This window comes from Sinohyriopsis cumingii, chromosome 4 (assembly GCF_028554795.1).
Source record: "Sinohyriopsis cumingii isolate HCF-2022 chromosome 4, ASM2855479v2, whole genome shotgun sequence".
Lineage (NCBI taxonomy): Eukaryota > Metazoa > Mollusca > Bivalvia > Unionida > Unionidae > Sinohyriopsis > Sinohyriopsis cumingii.
In genome coordinates this window covers 8,943,089-8,962,763 of record NC_142964.1, presented here as the reverse complement: position 1 = coordinate 8,962,763, position 19,675 = coordinate 8,943,089, and the positions used below count along the sequence as shown (strand labels likewise).

Below are 19,675 nucleotides of genomic sequence, written 5' to 3'. Positions count from 1 at the left end.
GAATATTTGTTGGTGTCATGGCTGACTTGAATGCAGGAGCACATACAGCTGGAATGTCCAGTGCTTGCATGGGCCGTCCTGGATGGGCATTGCACCAGGTGTCACACTGTGCATTATAATAGCGTTTCAGTGGAAAATAAACTGTGCAGTCAAGAGGCTGAAGCCGGTGAGAACAATGAGGTGGGAAAGATAATAAGTGCACTCCATTGTCCTTTGCAAACTGGATGTTCTCAACGGAGATGTGAGATTCATGATTGTCTAATAATAGAAGAACTGGCTGGGTAATGGATGGTTTGGTATGTTTAACGAAATGCTGAAGAAAGAGAAGAAAGTTTTCCTTTGTCATCCAACCAGATTTGTGACAGCTTCCAATGCACCCTGGTGGACCGCCATCAACAAGTCTCTCTTGGTACCTCACCCTTGGGAATATGAACATCGGAGGAATGGCATGGCCCAATGCATTTATTGCACAACACAGAGTTACAAGAGTCCCCCTTTCAGCACTTGTTACAGCTCCCACCTGTTTAACACCTTTTGGTGCTAAAATTTTGCCAGGATTTTGTGCTGTTGTGAGGCCTGTCTCATCAGCATTCCATATGGCCTGTGGTTGAAAATGGAAACGCCTGTATAAGTTCTCCAGATTGTCATAAAACCGATTTACATTTGTACGGTTAAAACTGGTGATACGACCGATGGAGGTGGCTTCCGGTTTACGCACTGACAGAACACTGCTGTGGCGGTTCATAAACCCTGAAAACCAATCATCACCTGCTGACAGATTAGCTTTCCAGTTGTTTGGAATCTCTTTGCTGAGGTGTACTGCTAATTCATAAGCCAGATTCTTTTTGTTTCTTTTGGTGACAAGCCAAAAGACATCTTAGATGCATCAAGCAGATATGTTACAAACTCTTCTTCCTCAGCGTCGGAAAACAGTTGTCTTGGCCGAGCATAGCCGCACTTTATTTCACCCTCTCCAGAAGCTGCCAGTTCTTTTTTCTTCTTGCAGAATCGATAAAGCGTCATCTTATTTATTCCAAATGCATCAGCGACTGGCCGCAGAGGTCGGTTCTGGTTCAAAACTTCATCGGAAGCACGTTCCAAAACATCTAGCCCAGCTCCGCGAGTGGTTTTCCGTTTATACGTTCGTACCATCTAAAACAGTAAAGTGTAAATAACTGTCAAGTACCATGCATATTCATATTCATGTTCACATTAGGCATACATTTATGCAACACTCAAGATAAAAATAAATTAACACAAATAAATGGATATGAATATGAATGATTATGAATACGAATATGAACACGGTGGATTTCGAGTATGAATCTGAATCTGAATATGAAAATTAAATCACATCAAATTCATCAAACACGATGAAGCACATCAAACATAGGCCTATTTCTATAAATTAATAAAATGCTTTAATGTACACATGTAGGCCCTGCAATAATGTACACATTTAAGCCTATGGGGCTAGTTGATACAGTATCAACTAGCCCCGGCACATGTGTATCAATTAGCCCCGATAGGTAGGCCATGTTAAATGTCTTTGTTACTTTACATGGTAGAGCAGGAACTGAACGACACTTTTCTGTTTAAAAGCGGAAACATCTATGCATAAAATAGTATTAAAATTATATTTGTCGTGCTTACCGTGCTTTCGCAAAATGCTAACATGAAATCTTCAAAAAGTTTTCAACGCAACTCGCAAAATAAAAACATCCGATAACTCGAAGACCACCGAGGTTTACGGCTTGCCAGAAGTGCAGCGTAGATATCTCGGTTCATCTAAAAATAGATACAAGATAGAGCTTTCCTGAAAATAACTAAGTAATACTGCTTGTATCAACTTGCCCCAGTATCAACTAGCCCCGGCTTCCCCATTTTAAGCTGTTTAAAAAGTGTTGTAACTTGTTCTGCTCTAATAAGAAAATGCGCCTTTGTAGAAGAAATATAAAGTATGTTTAAATATTCTTCATAATCAATGTTGTATATATAACTAGTCATAGTCTATGAATCCCGTGCACATAATCAATGTTGTATTTATAACTAGTCATAGTCTATGAATCGCGTGCACATAATCAATGTTGTATCTATAACTAGTCATAGTGTATGATTCCCGTGCACATAATCAATGTTGTGTTTATAACTAGTCATAGTGTATGATTCCCGTGCACATAATCAATGTTGTATTTATAACTAGTCATAGTGTATGATTCCCGTGCACATAATCAATGCTGTATTTATAACTAGTCATAGTGTATGATCCCGTACGCATTATACATGTTGTTACAGATGTAATTTGTTATTGCTGTTAAAAAGAAGAAAATATTTTAACTCAACTTTTCAACAATCAAAATATGAGTTTGCTTAGAGAAGTCATGGATTCACTATATCTGTAAGATAAATGTACTTATATATTATGAAATCCGAATTGAGATAAATGTATTATTCACTCATTTTATACATAAAATCAGCGATAAAGCTAGGGCGATAAAGAACACAGGGAACTTAAAAGTAAATGGATTGGAAATTGACTTATCAAATATTTATACTCTCTGAGTTACTGTCAATTATGACTAGCGATAAAAAACAACTGTCAGTTATGACTAAGGATAAAAAACAACTGCTTACCACTCCATTCCAAATCAAAGCACTTCCATTTCACATTTGTTACAAAAGTGTGTGTGTGCTGCAGTCGGTTTCAGGAAGACGCCTAAAATAGTCTGCACACTGATATCATATTGATAGAAGAAACAACCTTTCCACCATTCCTAATGATTCCCATAAAAACTGTCGTTTGAAGCAGATAGTATTTTAACATGCAAAATATATGTTTAGAAGGTACAGCCATTATACGTATATGCAGGTTCTTCAACCGTTTTTTATATAGATAAAACAACGGTACATGTCACCTGACAAGAGTTATAACTAGTCAGGAACGTTTGAAAATTCTGCTTTCTCTAAAATGCACTGTGTCTAGCAAGTTACTGGTGACATTTGTTTAGTTGTATACGGAATGCTTGGCAAGCATTGTCGGAGCTCTGCTTAGCATGAATTAATAGATGTAAACATGTAAATTATTTTATTTTGCCTTTGATTTCGTTTATGTAACCCGAAAGGTATTATACTGATACTACCTGCTTTGTCCGTTGATTTATAGTTCATTTTAAAGTTCATCTATCGAAATTATTTCGATAGCACTTACAAGTTTATTATATTCCTGGGGGAAGAAACTAAGATATCATTGGTATTAGTTTATTCTTGTCATTTAAACAGAATGTTCATATTATTTCGTAGAATTATTTTACAAAACATTCCCATTAGGACGATAGAATGACAATGAAAAGGTCAGATGTCATTTGTAGACATTCCAATTAGGACGATAGACTGACAACGAAAAGGTCAGATGTCATTCATAAACATTCCAATTAGGAGGATAGAATGACAGTGAAAAAATCAGATGTCCTTTATCGACATTCCCATAAGACGATAGAAAGACGATGAAAAGATAAGAGGCCATTTATATATATTTGCGTTAGGTCGACAGAATGACATGAAACGGTCAAGTATCATTTATATATATTCCCATTAGGACGATATAATGAAAATTATTTATAGACTCAGAGACAGGTTCGTTCGGTATATGTATGCACATGGAGAGTTACAATATGGATAAAGTTGTGTTACTGACCCGGTATTGTCCTTTAATGTGTTTATGATTTCAGGACGGGTGGATACTCCAATACAATCAACACGTTACCGTTTGTGACCTATTAAAGCATTTGTACGAGAGGAATTGCAAGTTGTTCCAGCAAGTACTTAGCACGATATAACATTAGTGGTTCAGTTTGACTGTTAAACCTAACTGCTATTATCAAAATCCGCATGGTTCTTGGTCAGCGACGTGTATCGTTTGGATGAACGCAAATCTTTCTACTGGCACGCTGAGACATACACAGTCCGTGTAGTTGATATAACGAACTGTCGTCTTTCATTGCACCGCCGTAAATTTGAGAACGTTTTTGCCTGGTTCTGGCATTGATATACGCAGCGGTTTTCACAAATCCTGCCGCAGTAAAATTCATAGTCGGTGGGCATTTGTTGGGTATTAAACACATACATGCAACGTCTGCATGGATATTTCTTACCGTTACGCTTGCTGTGTTGGTTAAGCAGACGAGCAAGAATCTTTATCCACACGAAGTGCGATACCGACTGTGATTCCTTCATTTCATTCAGCAGCAACAAGTCAATCTGACTTATCCATGTTGCCCATGTCGGGGATAGTGCAAGTGGATAAAAGCCTTAATCTAAGAGAACACAGTTACAGCGCTACCTGGTTAAGTGTTTTAATTTTGTTCAGTTTGGCCTTAGTAACCTGCATTGTAAATTCGACATTACCAAAGCTGTCTACACCCAGGTGATGCATGTATTTTCGAGGTTGTTCTTTATTATCACCATCCGGATATAACGCTGACAAAATTGCCCATTCCAAACATCCATTGTCAAAATTCTTTACATTTATCACTAACCTTGGCGGGATCCACTCTCGTGTTGGTATGTAAATGGATCCACGAAAGGGGTGACATGCTGAAATATATACCTCGACTTGAGAACTTCTTTCGATAGTTCATCTCGATCCTGAGCTGGCGTATTTCTCCAACGTCTAAACAATTTTTAAATACCTTTTCAATATCTTTGTCAACTTCGTCATTGTTGGCACTGGTGTCGTTACGGTTCAGGATTTCAGGAATCCACGTTGTAGTAGTTTTAAATCCACCCTTGTCGCTACCTAGCGGCGTAACCAGATGCACATTAAGTACAATATGTGCTTTAACCCCAGAGTGACCAAAGTTTTGCAACACCGATGTGATACCCGATCGTCTTTGGCTGGTTTGTATTTGGTTGGGACAATTGTAACGTGTATATTAACTCACCATTGAATTCAGATACTTGTGATTGCTGTGCTCGGTCACAAACATACTCAGCAGCATCACTAGCAATAGCAGATGCAAGACATTTTTGTTCATCCTTAATACATACTCAGTAAGTCGACGGTTTTGTTCAAACTCGCCTAATAATCAAAGAATGTAAGCTTTACTTGCACCTCTTGGTATTTATATATGGCGCTCACGTGCAAATTATTTCAGTATTTATACCGATACTTTTGTATTAACAACCAATGGTGGATTAGTGACCGGTGGTGGATTAATTGTAAATATAGGTATAAAAAATTAAAATATGTCAGTTGTTCGAATTCGACCTGGTATTTTTTATTCTATGTTGTTGTGCAATTTGCTTCAGCTGAAGAACGGTAGGCATACTTCTATGAGGGGAATCCTTCTCTAATTAAGAAATCCGTGAATAACTTGTTTTAGTTTTTGTGTTTTACCATGAATTAAAAAATTTCATTTGCTTTGATCCTAATTGTTATGTCATTTATTTTATATCATATTTTCATGTTCTGCTGCAGAGTTAATATTTTTCAAGACATACGCCTTTGCATTTGTTGTGTCCCAAAGCTATGCTGGTTTATATGTATCTGGTTGCTGATCTGATCTGTTGCAAACATTGTTTTTTCCTGTTGTATTTTGTTATAAGCCGTCAGTGGTACAAAAACCCGTGGTGTCCACCAGCAATAAAACGAAACTGTACATCACCCCTGATCAAACAATTAAATATACCTGTTTCGGGGTTCTCATAGCAAAATTCCTTTGCAGCGACTGATAAGATATCTTTCAAAAAGACGTCCGCATAAATAATCTCAAATGACTCATCACTGAGTACAATACCAACAACATAAATTTTATCAGACTGTCATATTTGCAAATTTCATAATTTTTTGGATGTTTTATGTTCGACATCTGTTATTATTTGTTTTTTGATGCTCGAGCTGCATTGTTTCTGCATCATGATATATTTTTTTGCAAAACTGTTCCGATTCTATTCCTATGTAATACCCCACAAAACATCTGTATAATTGGCCTGCTCTTATATGTCTTCATCATCAAGGCTAGAATATTCGGTAAAATCATCAAAAGTTTCAGATGCTTCAGAAGTAATGGGCGATTTAGTCAATGACTCTACTTGTTCTTGCACCATATTTTATACATTATTCTTTATCTTTTCTTCATATGCTTACTTTAATTTATTCCGTTCCATTTCTAGAGTCACTCCCAAGTTAATCAATTTATTGGTGTCTTCTAACTATGTCTCTGAAAACGCATGTAACATATATTGAGCTTCTTTGATAAGTCGATATGATGCACTCAACTGATATAGCGATTTCAGTTTTTTTGTGTGTGTTACACTTCTTACATCCCAGTCATTTTGTCGTTTAATACCATTTTTATAGACCACAATAAACTCCTTCAAAATATTATTAGCGTCATTCTGATTTTATGACATTATATACCACAGTAATTCTTTAATATAAAGGACAGTAAAATTGACCGTCTTGATTACATCTGCATCATTTGTGGATGATGTTTCACACAGATTTATTATATAGCCGGGGGATGTATAGATTGATATAGCAATGTTGTTCTGCAAATATTGAATAAACAAGCACTTCTTCAAATGTTTTGATATCTATGCGAATATTATCAGGCAACAATGTTTGATTTTGCTTTAATCTATGAATCAAAACCGTAAGTTATGAACAAGTTGTATCACTCTTCCAGAAATGACACTTTTACTTGTAGATAAGAGTCACAAGGGTGACTGGGTGGTCTGGATCGGTGGTTCTTCCAAGGTTCATCATCAATCAAATACACCGGCCGCCATGTACAGTTTAACCGTTTATCATGTGCTGAATAAATGGCTAGAAACCCACATGACCACAAAAAATGTCTTGTGTTTGATAATTGATGTTTAGCGTAAACAAGGTCTCTTACGATAAAAATTAATTTTAAAGAAATTCCATGACTCAATCCCCGCCCATACCATCGCAATTTTTCCTCGCATGGCAGACGACTTTATCTTTCAGTTGAATATGATCGCAGTATTATTGTAGACATGTTTGATATTACGTTAGACTTCACTAGGTAACAAATATTCCTCTGAGTTTTCGCGTAATGTGAATAAATTCATTTTGTACGAGTTGAAATTTTTGAAATTTTCCTTTTTTTAATGTTTTTGTTGATGGTTAATTTGATGGATTGGGTGAAGGGTCCTACTCTTTCCACATAAGAATCATTGCTGGATCTTTAAATTCGTGGATTGGGGAAGGAGTCATATTTTTTAAATAATCATTGTTCGTTGGATCTTTAAATTCATGGATTGCTGCAACCACGAAATTAAAGAAAATGGCTACCACGATAATTGTAAATTCACAGTATCAGCCCAAAGACTAGGTAGGCCTTACCTGCATCCCCATCCGCAGGATTCCGTCTCTTTGACATTATTTATGTTTTATAGTATGCTAACCCCCCCCCCAAAAAAAAAGATGCCAGCATAGCAAATTTTGGGCTGCAGTAGCTCTCCTGATTGAATATTTAAGGAAACCCCAAGTAGTCTTTTTAGGGTACACAGTAAGACAGTTGAGGGATGTGGTGAGATTGCCCCTTTCCTTTCTTGTTTAAGCCAGTGGCTTTTGTTGTGTACCTGGATACTCTATTTGGATATTTCCTCTCTCCGTATCAGCCAACAACATCTAAATATCTCAACCTATTTGGCTACAGGAAAGTTTTAAAAATACATGGTAAATGTGTACAAGACTCAAGCTGAGGTACTCAAGCTCAAATCTGTTTAAAAATTTTACAACCGTTTTGCATTTTATTTACAGTGTTTTTACTAGAAGGAAGCCTCTTGAAACTAACCCGCGCCATTTGTCAAGTCTCAGAGGACGTTCTTAATGCAACGGTATTCAATTGATTGTGACAAATCCTTTCTTGATGCTTATTTATTTCTTGGAAAAGGAATGTAAAGCTACCAGTGGAGCAATAAAATGATATTGTATTTTGTAAGAATCAGTGAAAGGGTATGACATGTCTGCATTTGTATTTAAAAGTGTTTAACGCACTCGCATATAATTAGCATTTAGTATTTAATAGATGTAGTATTTAATAGATGTAATACTATCAGCAGTGTTCAATGTTTGATAGTTCCTTCACAGCTTGTGGACCGGATGTGCAAATACACCATCATTTACTGACGTAATATGTCACAACTGTTGTTATTATTTGATATTCGAGCGAATTGAAAAAATCAAGAAACAGAAACAAAATTGATTCACAGAAGAAAAAAAAAGATAAGACAGCAAAGGTAGAACTTGGCAGAAAAATAAACGAAACAGATATGCGCCAGTCGCATTTCAGGATTAAACTGTGAACCATTTACTATTTAATCTCAACAACAAAAATTGATATAACAGACTGAGATAGTTAAAAAATATATATAAACAAAGGCTGACTCAACCTTTAGGGTTTGGGCAAAGGATAGAGGATGCTTGTGAACATGTACCTGACAAATACACAGAAGAATACGGACACCACCGCGACTGTTACCAGATTTTTACAATGAACCTGTCCCGATTGAAATCGTGTAGGTACTTACAACGCGTGTACCTCAAGCTTCACGCCGATCTTCTGATGAATCAGATAATTCTAGCTTGACTGCTTTTTTGCAACAAAAAGGATGAAAGAAAATCAAACAGAATGGAGTATGGACTACAGAAGGAACTTCCAAGTTTGAATATGAAGAATGGAAAATTAGAACACATAATAGAAACTAGCCAAACCGATAAAATAATGTATTAGCATTTTCTTAAAACAAATGTTTCAATTTGTAGATGCCTGAAGACATTTTCAAGGCACACACACACACACACACACACACACACACACACACACATATATATATATATATATATATATATATATATATATATATATATATATATATATATATATATATATATATATATATATATATATAATGAAATTCAAAAGCAAGCAGACAAATACGATGATTTGCCTAACAAAGAAAATATTAATGTATTAATGATGCTTAAGTATACACCGTGGATAAAAAAAACGCATTTTGAAAAGGGTCTCAAAATATAAGGTAAAGACATATCGAAAATATGTTAATTATGTCATTTTAAAAAAGATACATAAAATCGAAAATATATATGATTGAAATGTTTCAGAACAAAATATAATCAAGAGCCAAAGATCTTACAACAGGTTGAGACTATAAAAAAAATGAACCTTAAAGTTAAAAAATAAAAAACTTGCGTACACATTTTTAAAATTAACAGGCCTCAAGTCTTCCAATCTGAAAGAAAACGGATAGATGCACAACCAAACCCATCTTAACAATAATCCTTACTAACAAACGCAGAGCACTAATAACAATGTTCTGCAAAATTAAATAAATATCTATGATATAAAAAGAGGGAAAAAGAGAGCATGCAATTAAGGTAAGAGAAACAAATTATAACTCGCATCAGTGCTGAATAAGAATAAAAAATACTTTTAAAGAGGCATACATTTGCCTTTGCGTATAACTATGAAAAGCCTTGCACAACGTGCACTTCCGCATCATGATTTGTACACATAAATTAGTGTGAATTGTACACTACATGTTTACACCTATTCTGGTGCACAACTGTATTTCACGTACTTGCAAGAGATCCAGCTATTCATCTCTGAATTCAGAGACAACAACGTTTAGGCTTTTAATTTTCGGATTTAGAAAGCTATCCGCGTACTCCAATGTTCATGCATTCACAATGAGACGGGAATTCGGATGGGGCGAACCTGATAGGCGGATAATGGTTGATGTCAGCGTCATGCACCAGGACAAACTGCACGCGATATCGCTGGACACACGTTCCTCCTGTACTGCACGTAGCACCAAGATTCCTGAAGGAAAATAAATTCAAATCTAAAGACTAGAGTATGTCAGCTATGAACTATATGTAACCGGCTGAATAATTTTGCACGTGACGAGCTCATATTACGTTAAATCCTGTGATGTGGTGTACTATATTTGCAATATGACGCAATGAGACTATATATCAACATTGCGACATCATGTTATTTCATTACGACGATGTATAAATATTACGACATAATGTTATGGCGTTATGACTATGTATCAACTTCAGAACATGATGTAATGGCATTACAACTATGTATCAAGTTTGCGATATGACGTAATTGCATTACAACTATGTATCAAGTTTGCGATATGACGTAATTGCATTACGACTATGTAACAAATTTGTGTCATTTTTTCAAATAATATTGTTTCAATATTTATCACCAATAATAAAAGGAAGAAATACAAATTGTTTGAAACCAAATGAACTTAATAATTTTTAAATATATTCTTCCCAATAAAGTTCAGTAAATGTTGGAAACTTGATAATTGCTTGCAATATGTGTCTGCATCACTCGAAAACAATCAATGTATGATATTTCAACCAATGTACTTTAAATTTACAATAACAATGCAATCTCTTCGATATATCCTGTTGACAACATTTTTGTGACATGCAAGAAATCTTCAGAAGCAGAGATAAAAAGTAAATCATTACTGAGGACAATTTCGGCCCGACCAAAGTTAGGCATTAGCCAATTTTTGAGGAGCATAAGTCCCACTTTTTCAATGTACCGTGGTTATCTTTTTTCGACATACAAGATTTTAGCCGCACAAATAAAAAATGCCCCCCCACCATAACAACAAAACAAAATTAAAAAATAAATAAACAAAAATAAAAAATAAAAGACCCCCCCCCAAAAAAAAAAAAAAACAAAAAAAAAAAAAAAACAACAAACGTTTGTGATCCTGCGATGGACTGTTTGCTGGCATTAAAAATGTCAAACAACCCATGACGTACTTGCATCGTCCTGTAGGCTGAATTTGCTTTGAGTTTTCCATGTGTACCACCTGCATCATTTTCCCGCGAACGCTTACTTCTGAAAACTCTTCGAATGCGGTCTCACTGAAAGAAAGAGGGTTACTATATAACTTCTGTTAATGCAAATGATTTGAAGAAAAATTATTTGTCATTAGTCTACAGAAAATGTAGTGATTATGTGTATTTTACAAGATATACCAGCGTTGAACTTGACATTTGTTAAAGTTCTGACACCAAATATCAAGCAACTACAGACCGAAATCTCATGATTTTCCTTTTAAACTATTTTTTCTTTATTAAATTATTCCCTCAATATATCAAAGCTGTAGGTACAGCGAAACTCTTAAACTGACTCAGACTGTGATTTTGTTTATTCAATTGGTTTTAAGAATTCTGGGTTTGGTGCTTAGGGTTGCTACCGTTTCGTAAAAACTTTTATCAGTTTGGTCTTCAGTTATAGTTTCGCATGTTTTGTAGAACCTTCTCTTATTTACGGTTGTGTTCTCGTTAAAGGTTAATCATGGAAGTTTCTCTTCCAACCTAAGTTGGAGTCTTCCATACATTAAAACCCCATATTCCTTGTTATTATAAATGTATGCTGCATCGTTTTGGAATAATTGCGTTACTTCCTTTCAGTATATATATATATATATATATATATATATATATATATATATATATATATATATATATATATATATATATATATATATATATATATATATATATATATATATATATATATTAATTTTGTACTTATGCCAGTTATATTAAATGTTTTGTATTATGAAGTAACATTTGTATGGGAAATGCAATAGTGAGTTTCTAGAACCTTTTAGCCGATGCCAATCTATTCCTAAATTATTGTTTAATCCTTTGTGCAATTGTTCGGAAGGACTTGTGATAACTTGATCGCTTGTGATAAGCTTGACCAAGAAAATGGAATTAATAGAACGGCCAACTCGAAAACGTCGATACAGTGTTGCCAGTCTGATAGACATTTGTGACCGTACTATGCAGGATAGTATGCACGAAGAAGTCATGTCGTATTTTACATAATTTATCAAAAAACGGACATAAGTAACTTGTTGATTAATGCTGGCATTGGATTTAAAAAAGACATTTCTTTACATTCAAGATCATTAATCGAAAACATAAACCTCAAAAACTGTTGAAAGTGCCTGTTTCATTCATACATGGTATAACCAAAGAGGCAGAGGTATTTGTTTGAAAAGTATGTCTAGCAGTCGGAACATCCTCGGGCCTTTCCGCCAATGATCGGAAAAACACCTTGGCAATACTACAAGAGTCTAAACTGCATATACACGGTCCTTGTTTACCAAAAGACACCATGTCCACATCAAAGCCATCACAGCATTCGGGTGACACGAGTGATATAATTCTTGACGGAAACATTCCTAAGTTTGTTTATCTCAGGTACGAACTTACAGAAGAACTTTATTCTACTTAAATTGTGTGCAAATAATTCCGCCATTATGCTCTTGACATGATTCTACTTTGTTAATCGCACTTTAGCAAGTAACTCAGTTATCCACCATTTCGGGCGATTTTTCACATTTAATACTGTATCATTTAACTGTGGTATCTAAAACTTTCTAATAAAGGTGGCAAGGGATAGTTTCCTAAATTTCTCATGTAATATTTTATTTTTTAAACTTTTTTATACAAATAATTCAAGATAAAGATATATTTGTGAATTAGATGTTTCAGGCTTGCGTTGTGTTTGAATCTGATGTGAGGCATGCACACTTCCCACAGTTACTTCGTATTAATTGGACAGTGATAGTCGACTAGAAAAGCAGAACTAGCCACCAATAGCAATATATACGTGGCTTCAAGGCAAGTAGAATATCTAAAAATATGGCCTGGATGGCAACTATTTTGAACTGCATCAAGCTGTTTAGTACGCAATATTTTTCAAAATTATTACATAGGGAAAGGACTTTCATTTGTAACGTGAGCATCATTTGGTGTCAAAATGACCTTCAGACGCGATAAATTTATATATGACCTTGTGATTGTGGTGCCTAAACATCTTTTGCTATGAGCTTTCATTGACTTGTCATGTCAAGTGAATAATATTCTTTTGTTTATTAAGCTGTAAATATGGCCTTTTCGATCTCACTGGCGGATGAATTTTTTTTTTATGAATTTTTTTTTTTTTATTAGGCCGGTTGATGCGGCGTCAAATTTGTGCATAACACTGTCCGATGTGCCGTTAAGAAAATATGATTTTTATTGACTGGTACAATGAACCGCATTTGTTATTCATTCCTGTTTGTTTGTATATATCTAAATAATATTGTAAATCAGTCTGGTCTTACTACCTTAATTTTTTCACCATACCAATCTCTGCTGTATGGAAGACTCAAAGCAGGGGAGGTAACCACTTTTGCATCTCGAAGTTTGAGCTATTTGCATTAGGGCAAAGTAACTTACTAGATTTGGAGAAAGAATGGATTATAATGTATTTTCTTGCCTTTTCTGTAGGCATCAAGCTATGCACTCCTACTGTAGTAAATGTTATTTACATTTCAACACAAACATACAAAACCAATTGCAGAACAAGTCGTCCTCAATGTCGTGTATCAACAGTTCTTTTGATAGACATTAAATTGTCGAAAGAGTGGATCATTCATATTGGTATACAGATTGCAGTTGTTACAATCAGAGTTACGCGTCCTATAGGAACTGAAGGTAAAGGTACATGCCGTGTCTTTTATGGATTTTAAGAACAGTAAAACATTTTCACATTCGTGGCATTCAAACATTCAAATTAGTTCAGAAAATTTGATTTAGTAAAATATACTGTTTTTCTTCTGAAATTGTTACGTGTTCACTACATCAGTATCATCGTTTGGCATGACAAAATATTAGTACTAATTAATCAGTCGTGCTGATAAAAGCACCAGTTTGAACCTCATCCAGATCTAAGTGCACAAGTGACTCACTTTGACGAACTTGGCTTCCGCAAGAGTTGTGTTTGGGCGAACTTAGGAACTTACCTTCCGCAAAAGCTTTGTTTTGAAGAACTTACCTTCCGCAAGAGTTTTGTTTGACGAACTTGCCTTCCGCAAGAGTTGTGCTTGGTGGTATGTATTTATTAGAAGACAAGCAGTTGAAATGCTTCCTTACTTGAACTGAATTTTCCGCTGTTAATACCTGTCATGTACGGGCCCCGAGTGGCTGAGGGGTCTAAAGCGCTCTCCGTTACGGATTACTGCCATCTCACCTCTGTCTGCGTGGGTTCGAGTCTCGGATTCGGCCAATGTGGGTATGTGAGAAAGCTTGCCAGTAGCTTCTCGAGGGTCGGTGGTTCTTTCAGGGGATTTCTCGGGTGCTTCCTCCACCATTAATACTGGCCGCCATTTATAGCCTATCGTGTGCTGAAAAATGGCGTTAAACCCTACAACAACAACAACAACAACTTGTCATGTACCTTATCTTACTCTTTACTATAATTTTGTATATTCCAACAATTTTAATGTCAGCTGTATGTGAATAGGAGTCTGCGAAATTGTATGAAGTAGAAACTTATCATGGGATTTAGTTCAGGTGTCACTCTGTACACTTAGTAAATAAGGTGCTTTGGGCAAGAGCTGTTTTTGAAATTTATGTCAGGCATGTACACATATAGCAGTTACTTTACAGTATCTAAACAGTGAAATACCAACAGTCAGCTAGAAAGCAGAGGTATTCACCCATGGCTATAGACACCTGGCTTTAAGGCGAAAAGAATATCTCAGAAACGACTTGGATGGCAACTATTTTGAATTGAATGAAGTTGTTTAGTAAACAATGTTTTCAAAAATTGTTACACAGCGAAAAGTTACATTTGTATTGTGGGCATCACATTTCCTTTTTTCAAAAATGACTTTCAAGGCTTGAAAAATGCTTTTATAAATTTGGGGTTGTGGTGTATAAACTTCTGTTTTTTGAGCTTCCATTGACTTGTCATGTTAACATAATTACGTACTTATTATATGTTTTATTATAGGTATCCAAAAATATGGACCATTTCGACTTCACTTGTGTATTTTGTTGGTTTATTTATATATTAAAAAAATCTATTTTTATATTAGGACTGTTGATGCGTCGTCAAATCTGTGCATAAAACTGCCCTTTCCGCTATATTGTCAAAGCCGCCTGGTATTTCGAATAATCACATGCACACATATATGAAAATGGCAAAATCCACATATCATGTATGAATGTATGGATCCCAAATTTTAAAATTTTCAATCAACAGAATTTCAATCAACTATTTCACACGCGCAACACCTAGTTGCAAAGGTAAGGGAGATAACGTTTCGCGGGGCAATTACTGTATCAGCAAACAACGTACCGGTAGTTAATAATTTTTAATTGAAAAAACACGTTGTTACTTACGTGACACAACACTTACACCCATCAGAGGAGGGGGAAGGAATTTCACCTATAATTGTCTTTGAGATCACATTTTTCGTGTCATTGATATGTGCTGTGTAGCTGAATGGTTTCTTGAGCTGTTGACGACTGAAGTCCGTCAAGTTCGTCAGCTGAGTGTCAGAGACAAACATCCCTTCAAAAATACTGATCATAACGTCCTGATGGGTCGCTGGGTCACAAGTGTCGAAACCCTGTCTGAAGTTCATTGGATCAAACTTCGGTCTCGAGGAAGGAGGTAACGGAAGGGTTGACAGGCTTGTGTCCGGGTGACTGGGGTAGTTTGAATCGACATAATCCCTCCTTGGGTAATGATCTGTTATAAATAGTCCATTTCTATTAAAAAAGCCTCGCTGTACTCCGCGTTGTCTAGTAGGGTCTTCGGACCTCCACGCATCGAGAGAAAGGATGATTGATAAACGCAGAGCATACTTAAAATACATTCTTGTTTGATGTGTAGCAGTCAAAACTGAAAGTATACAAAAAGAAATAGTCAAGTCTTTTTCTGATGTAAACTCTTTGCAAGGAAATCCTTTTTCTAAGATAGAACTGTTCTTATTCAGATTAACGTACAAGGAAATCGAAAGCTCCCAATCGACCTAACTCACCAAATTTAATACGTTCCCTGTCTTTTTGAAGCTGATGTTCCCACTGTACTGTTATGATCAAACGGTGATATTGCTGGAGAGGCCTGACAAGCTCATTTCACAGTACCTATTTTGTAAACCACTCTGATTGTATATTTCGCATTAGAGCAGAACTGAATGTATTCTTTCTCCGGTTAAAGCTGTAAAAGTGCATTGGTGTGGCTAATTTTAACATTTAACCAGAGTTTGTGGACAAATGAGGGGTAAAAAGTGCAAAATCCTGTTTCGTAAACAATTTTCAAAATTTGAACGGAAATAAAAATTATTTAAATTTTTCTACTCTTAGCGCATTGGAAATGCACTGCCAGTTTGATACTTAAAATTGAAAATCAAGGTTAACTTAAGAGAAGCAAATAGAGATCTTTTCACTAAAACTTTTTTCTCGTTTTATTTCATAAAATTACAAACATATTATCAGAACGGGGGTGGAGCGAAGTTGATATTTTTTTAAATACTAATATTAGCGAAACATACAATATTAATTTAAAGTATGAAAAGTAGAAGAAAAAAATATTTCTTTCCATCATAACAAAGTTGTATTAAGTTCATATTTTCACCTAGGTAAGCACAGCTACGTCGATAGCCTGAAGGCAAATTCAACCTTGCGTATCCAACATCTCTGAGCTTCCAATCGCCTGTTTTATTCTGCCCCAATTCTCGTAAGGTCTTGGTAAAGCAAAAATTCATAAAGAATAAAACCAGAAGCAACAACGTCTTCAATACCGTCTATGACCATGATTTAAGAGTAACTGAATAAATTTAAGTTTATTGAGTTTATTTGTTCGGGAACAAATTAGTATTTAATAATAAAATAGTTAAAACATAATTGCTACATTCTTTGCACTATACATCTTAAAATGAATGACTAGAAATATTCTAGTGATAATTTTATGTTATACCATCACATTTTTACATCAAACTGTTTTTGTGTGGTATTTTGGCGAGAGCCAGTGCTTGAGCGGATCAAAACGGTAATCGCTGTATCAGAGAGAGAGAGAGAGAGAGAGAGAGAGAGAGAGAGTAGTAGTAGTAGTAGTAGTACCAGAACAATAAGATTATAATACTAATTATGATATATACAATGGACTATCCTTGGAATTGACAAATATGTTTGATTCCTTATCGCGCTGTGCACGATTAAATAGAGTTTAAAGGAAAAGGAGTTACTGTCATTACATGTATCTTTTCACAGCGTAAGATATGCTTAAAAATGAGTACTTAAACATTTTCAAAAGGTACTGAAGGCAAATGAAAAGTGATATATTAGTTACAGACAATGAGGTGGGTCGCATGAAATCATTAACTGTCAGACATGATGACACCTGCGCATGTCTAATATGCCGGGCAACATTCGCAGGTAATAACCTCTGACCTCTCGTGGGGGAGGACAGTTTTGCATGAATTCATGCGTAATATGCTTAGAAGCAACAATCTAATGTAGGCCTCGCAAACATGATTTGATGTAATGAAACAAATATTGATACGACTGTAAGGTTTTAAATTAAGTAACAGAAAATACGAAAAGCATCAAGTTTACTAAAATTCAACAAATAATTTATTTCCCTGAAATACAAAGTGAAAATTTAAAAAGAACTCACAATATTGTGAATTTAATCCCAAATAGTCCTTAAAGTCCACCACAAGACCAAACGTACTGAGAGTATTCCGAATGAGTTCCAGCGGTGCCCTGAATGAATTCCAGTTTTTAAAATAATGATGCGTCCGTAGTCTCGAATGTGCTAATGTGCCAAAAGTCTTGATGTATCACAGTGATATAAACCAAAATGTCATTGAATGAACTCAAAATAATAAAACATTAGTGATTTGATCTGAAAAGTCAATGAGTATTCCGCAATTTCAATAACTAATTTAAATAAATAAATTATTTCAAATATTAATTGAAACGCAACTAATTTTGATTGCTCTAAAGACCGTTGTTAAGATAGAAATAATTAATTCTGAGGTAACCCATATATACCTCTTCACGTGACCTTTCTAGAGCAGCAGGTGCTCTAATAATATCAGGTTACTTGTCCCCTCTAGCCTAAAATAACGCTTTCTCCCCTATTTATTGTTTTTTGTTCTTGTCCCCCTTCCCTACCCTCCTTCTCCCCTACCAGTTCTAGACTGCCCTAGCCATAGAGCTTCTAGGTTGAACAATAGTAAAAAGAGTCCAATCTAAGTGTGATACTATTATTAAAATATACTTACCACCCATTCGGTAGCTATTATGCCAACAGAGTGTTTATGATAGTGAGAAATGATGCATTTTGCCCTCACACTAAGCCGTTCGGTTACACGTGCTTGGTTATGCAAAAACATCTGCTTTCAATAAATCAATAACTCTGTTTCAGTATCAACAGGTAAATGTATTGTCAAGCATAAGAGCCTGAAGCAGACGTGAACAGAAGTTTTAACCTTCTGCCTGCTAAGGATACTGACATAATTTTAATAAGAAACCAGCTGTAATATTTTTCTTTACTAAAGGGTCATGTCTGGTTAATGCGTCAGAACAAGACTGAAATGCTGACCCAGTACAAAACCTCATGAAGCTACGGCATAGACATGTGACGCTCACCTGGCTGCATCACCCGAATGCTTTAGTCATGTATATCTTATGCAATCAGTAATGTGCACGTTTTCATGAGGATGGATTGTGTGTTCACTGTTCCGTGGCCTACTCACTATGGAAACATGAATTACATTTTCTAGAAGATTGCATAATTAAAACCACAGGTGGTGTATAGCTGTTACGATCACTGCAGAGAATGTTAATGAGCCTGAGTTTTCTGATTGAATGTGATGATATTATCACAAGTTAAAGACATTTTACATTTGTTATGGGGGCCCCGAGTGGCCGAGTGGTCTAAAGCGCTCTCCATTACGGATCACTGCCATCTCACCTCTTCTGCGTGGGTTCGAGTCTCGGATTCGGCCAATATAGGTATCTCAGAAAGCTTGCCAGTAGCTTCTCGTGGGTCGGTGGTTCATTCCGTGCTTTTCCAGGGTTTTTCCTCCACCATTAATACTGGCTGCCATGTATAGCCTATCATGTGCTGAAAAATGGCGTTAAACCCCACAACAACAACAATATTTGTTATAATTGAAAGGTGTACCGTATTTGACATCATCAAAGCGAAATGTGTGTTTGATGTTTTTGGGTAAGCACGATTGTATACCTAACCACTTTAATACTTTTGATAGCTTGAGTGGACGCATCTGCTATAAAAGCTTTTCGTTTGAGAGGAGCTGAAACAAATATTAAAATACTGTACTTCAAAGTGGCACGTTAAGGTGGACGCACTGCATCGTATGGTGGTGTTAGTGCGCCTGGGATAGGCATAATGCTTTGCTCTTCCGCTGTTGTGGTCGTTTTAGTAGTTTCGATGGCTTCAACAGTGTCGGAGTTTTTCATTTCCTTTGAAACCATCTCCCATTTATGCTGAATTTTCAGCGACTGTTTCATGATATAATCGGGTGCTTCAACTTTGCCTTCGACCCTTTTTATGGCTACTAGTTCGTCGCAGGTTAAAATCGACGACCACAATAACATAAATAATGGGAATGGCTACAATTGTGGTTGATAAACTAAGGATTTTCACTTTCATTGCAAGAGCTATGCTACCCAGAGTATATCGACAGCGTCAAGAACGTTGATCACAAGCTGCTATGTTCTGTAAAGACGTCGCGTGACTTTCGGCATGTAGTT

The 19,675-nt window shown here is 35.8% G+C and overlaps 1 protein-coding gene across 5 annotated transcripts in view; it reads right to left on the bottom strand.

Annotated features, from left to right (window-relative positions):
* Positions 1-8,315: 8,315 nt before the first annotated feature.
* The window catches only part of LOC149800591 (uncharacterized), a 34,462-nt gene continuing 23,102 nt past the window's right edge, over positions 8,316-19,675 (bottom strand). For 3 of the 5 annotated variants that reach the window (XM_089954559.1, XM_089954557.1, XM_089954558.1), the window contains 3 exons: positions 15,284-15,788; positions 10,853-10,957; positions 8,316-9,872 (listed from right to left, as the gene is read on the bottom strand). In XM_089954559.1, the coding sequence (XP_089810685.1) occupies positions 9,707-9,872; positions 10,853-10,957; positions 15,284-15,762 (750 nt within the window). In that variant the 5' untranslated portion in view covers positions 15,763-15,788 and the 3' untranslated portion in view covers positions 8,316-9,706. Of the gene's footprint in view, positions 9,873-10,852; positions 10,958-15,283; positions 15,789-16,523; positions 16,669-18,177; positions 18,440-19,675 lie in introns of those variants that run through there. The other 2 variants (XM_089954556.1, XM_089954555.1) reach the window with 2 other exon arrangements.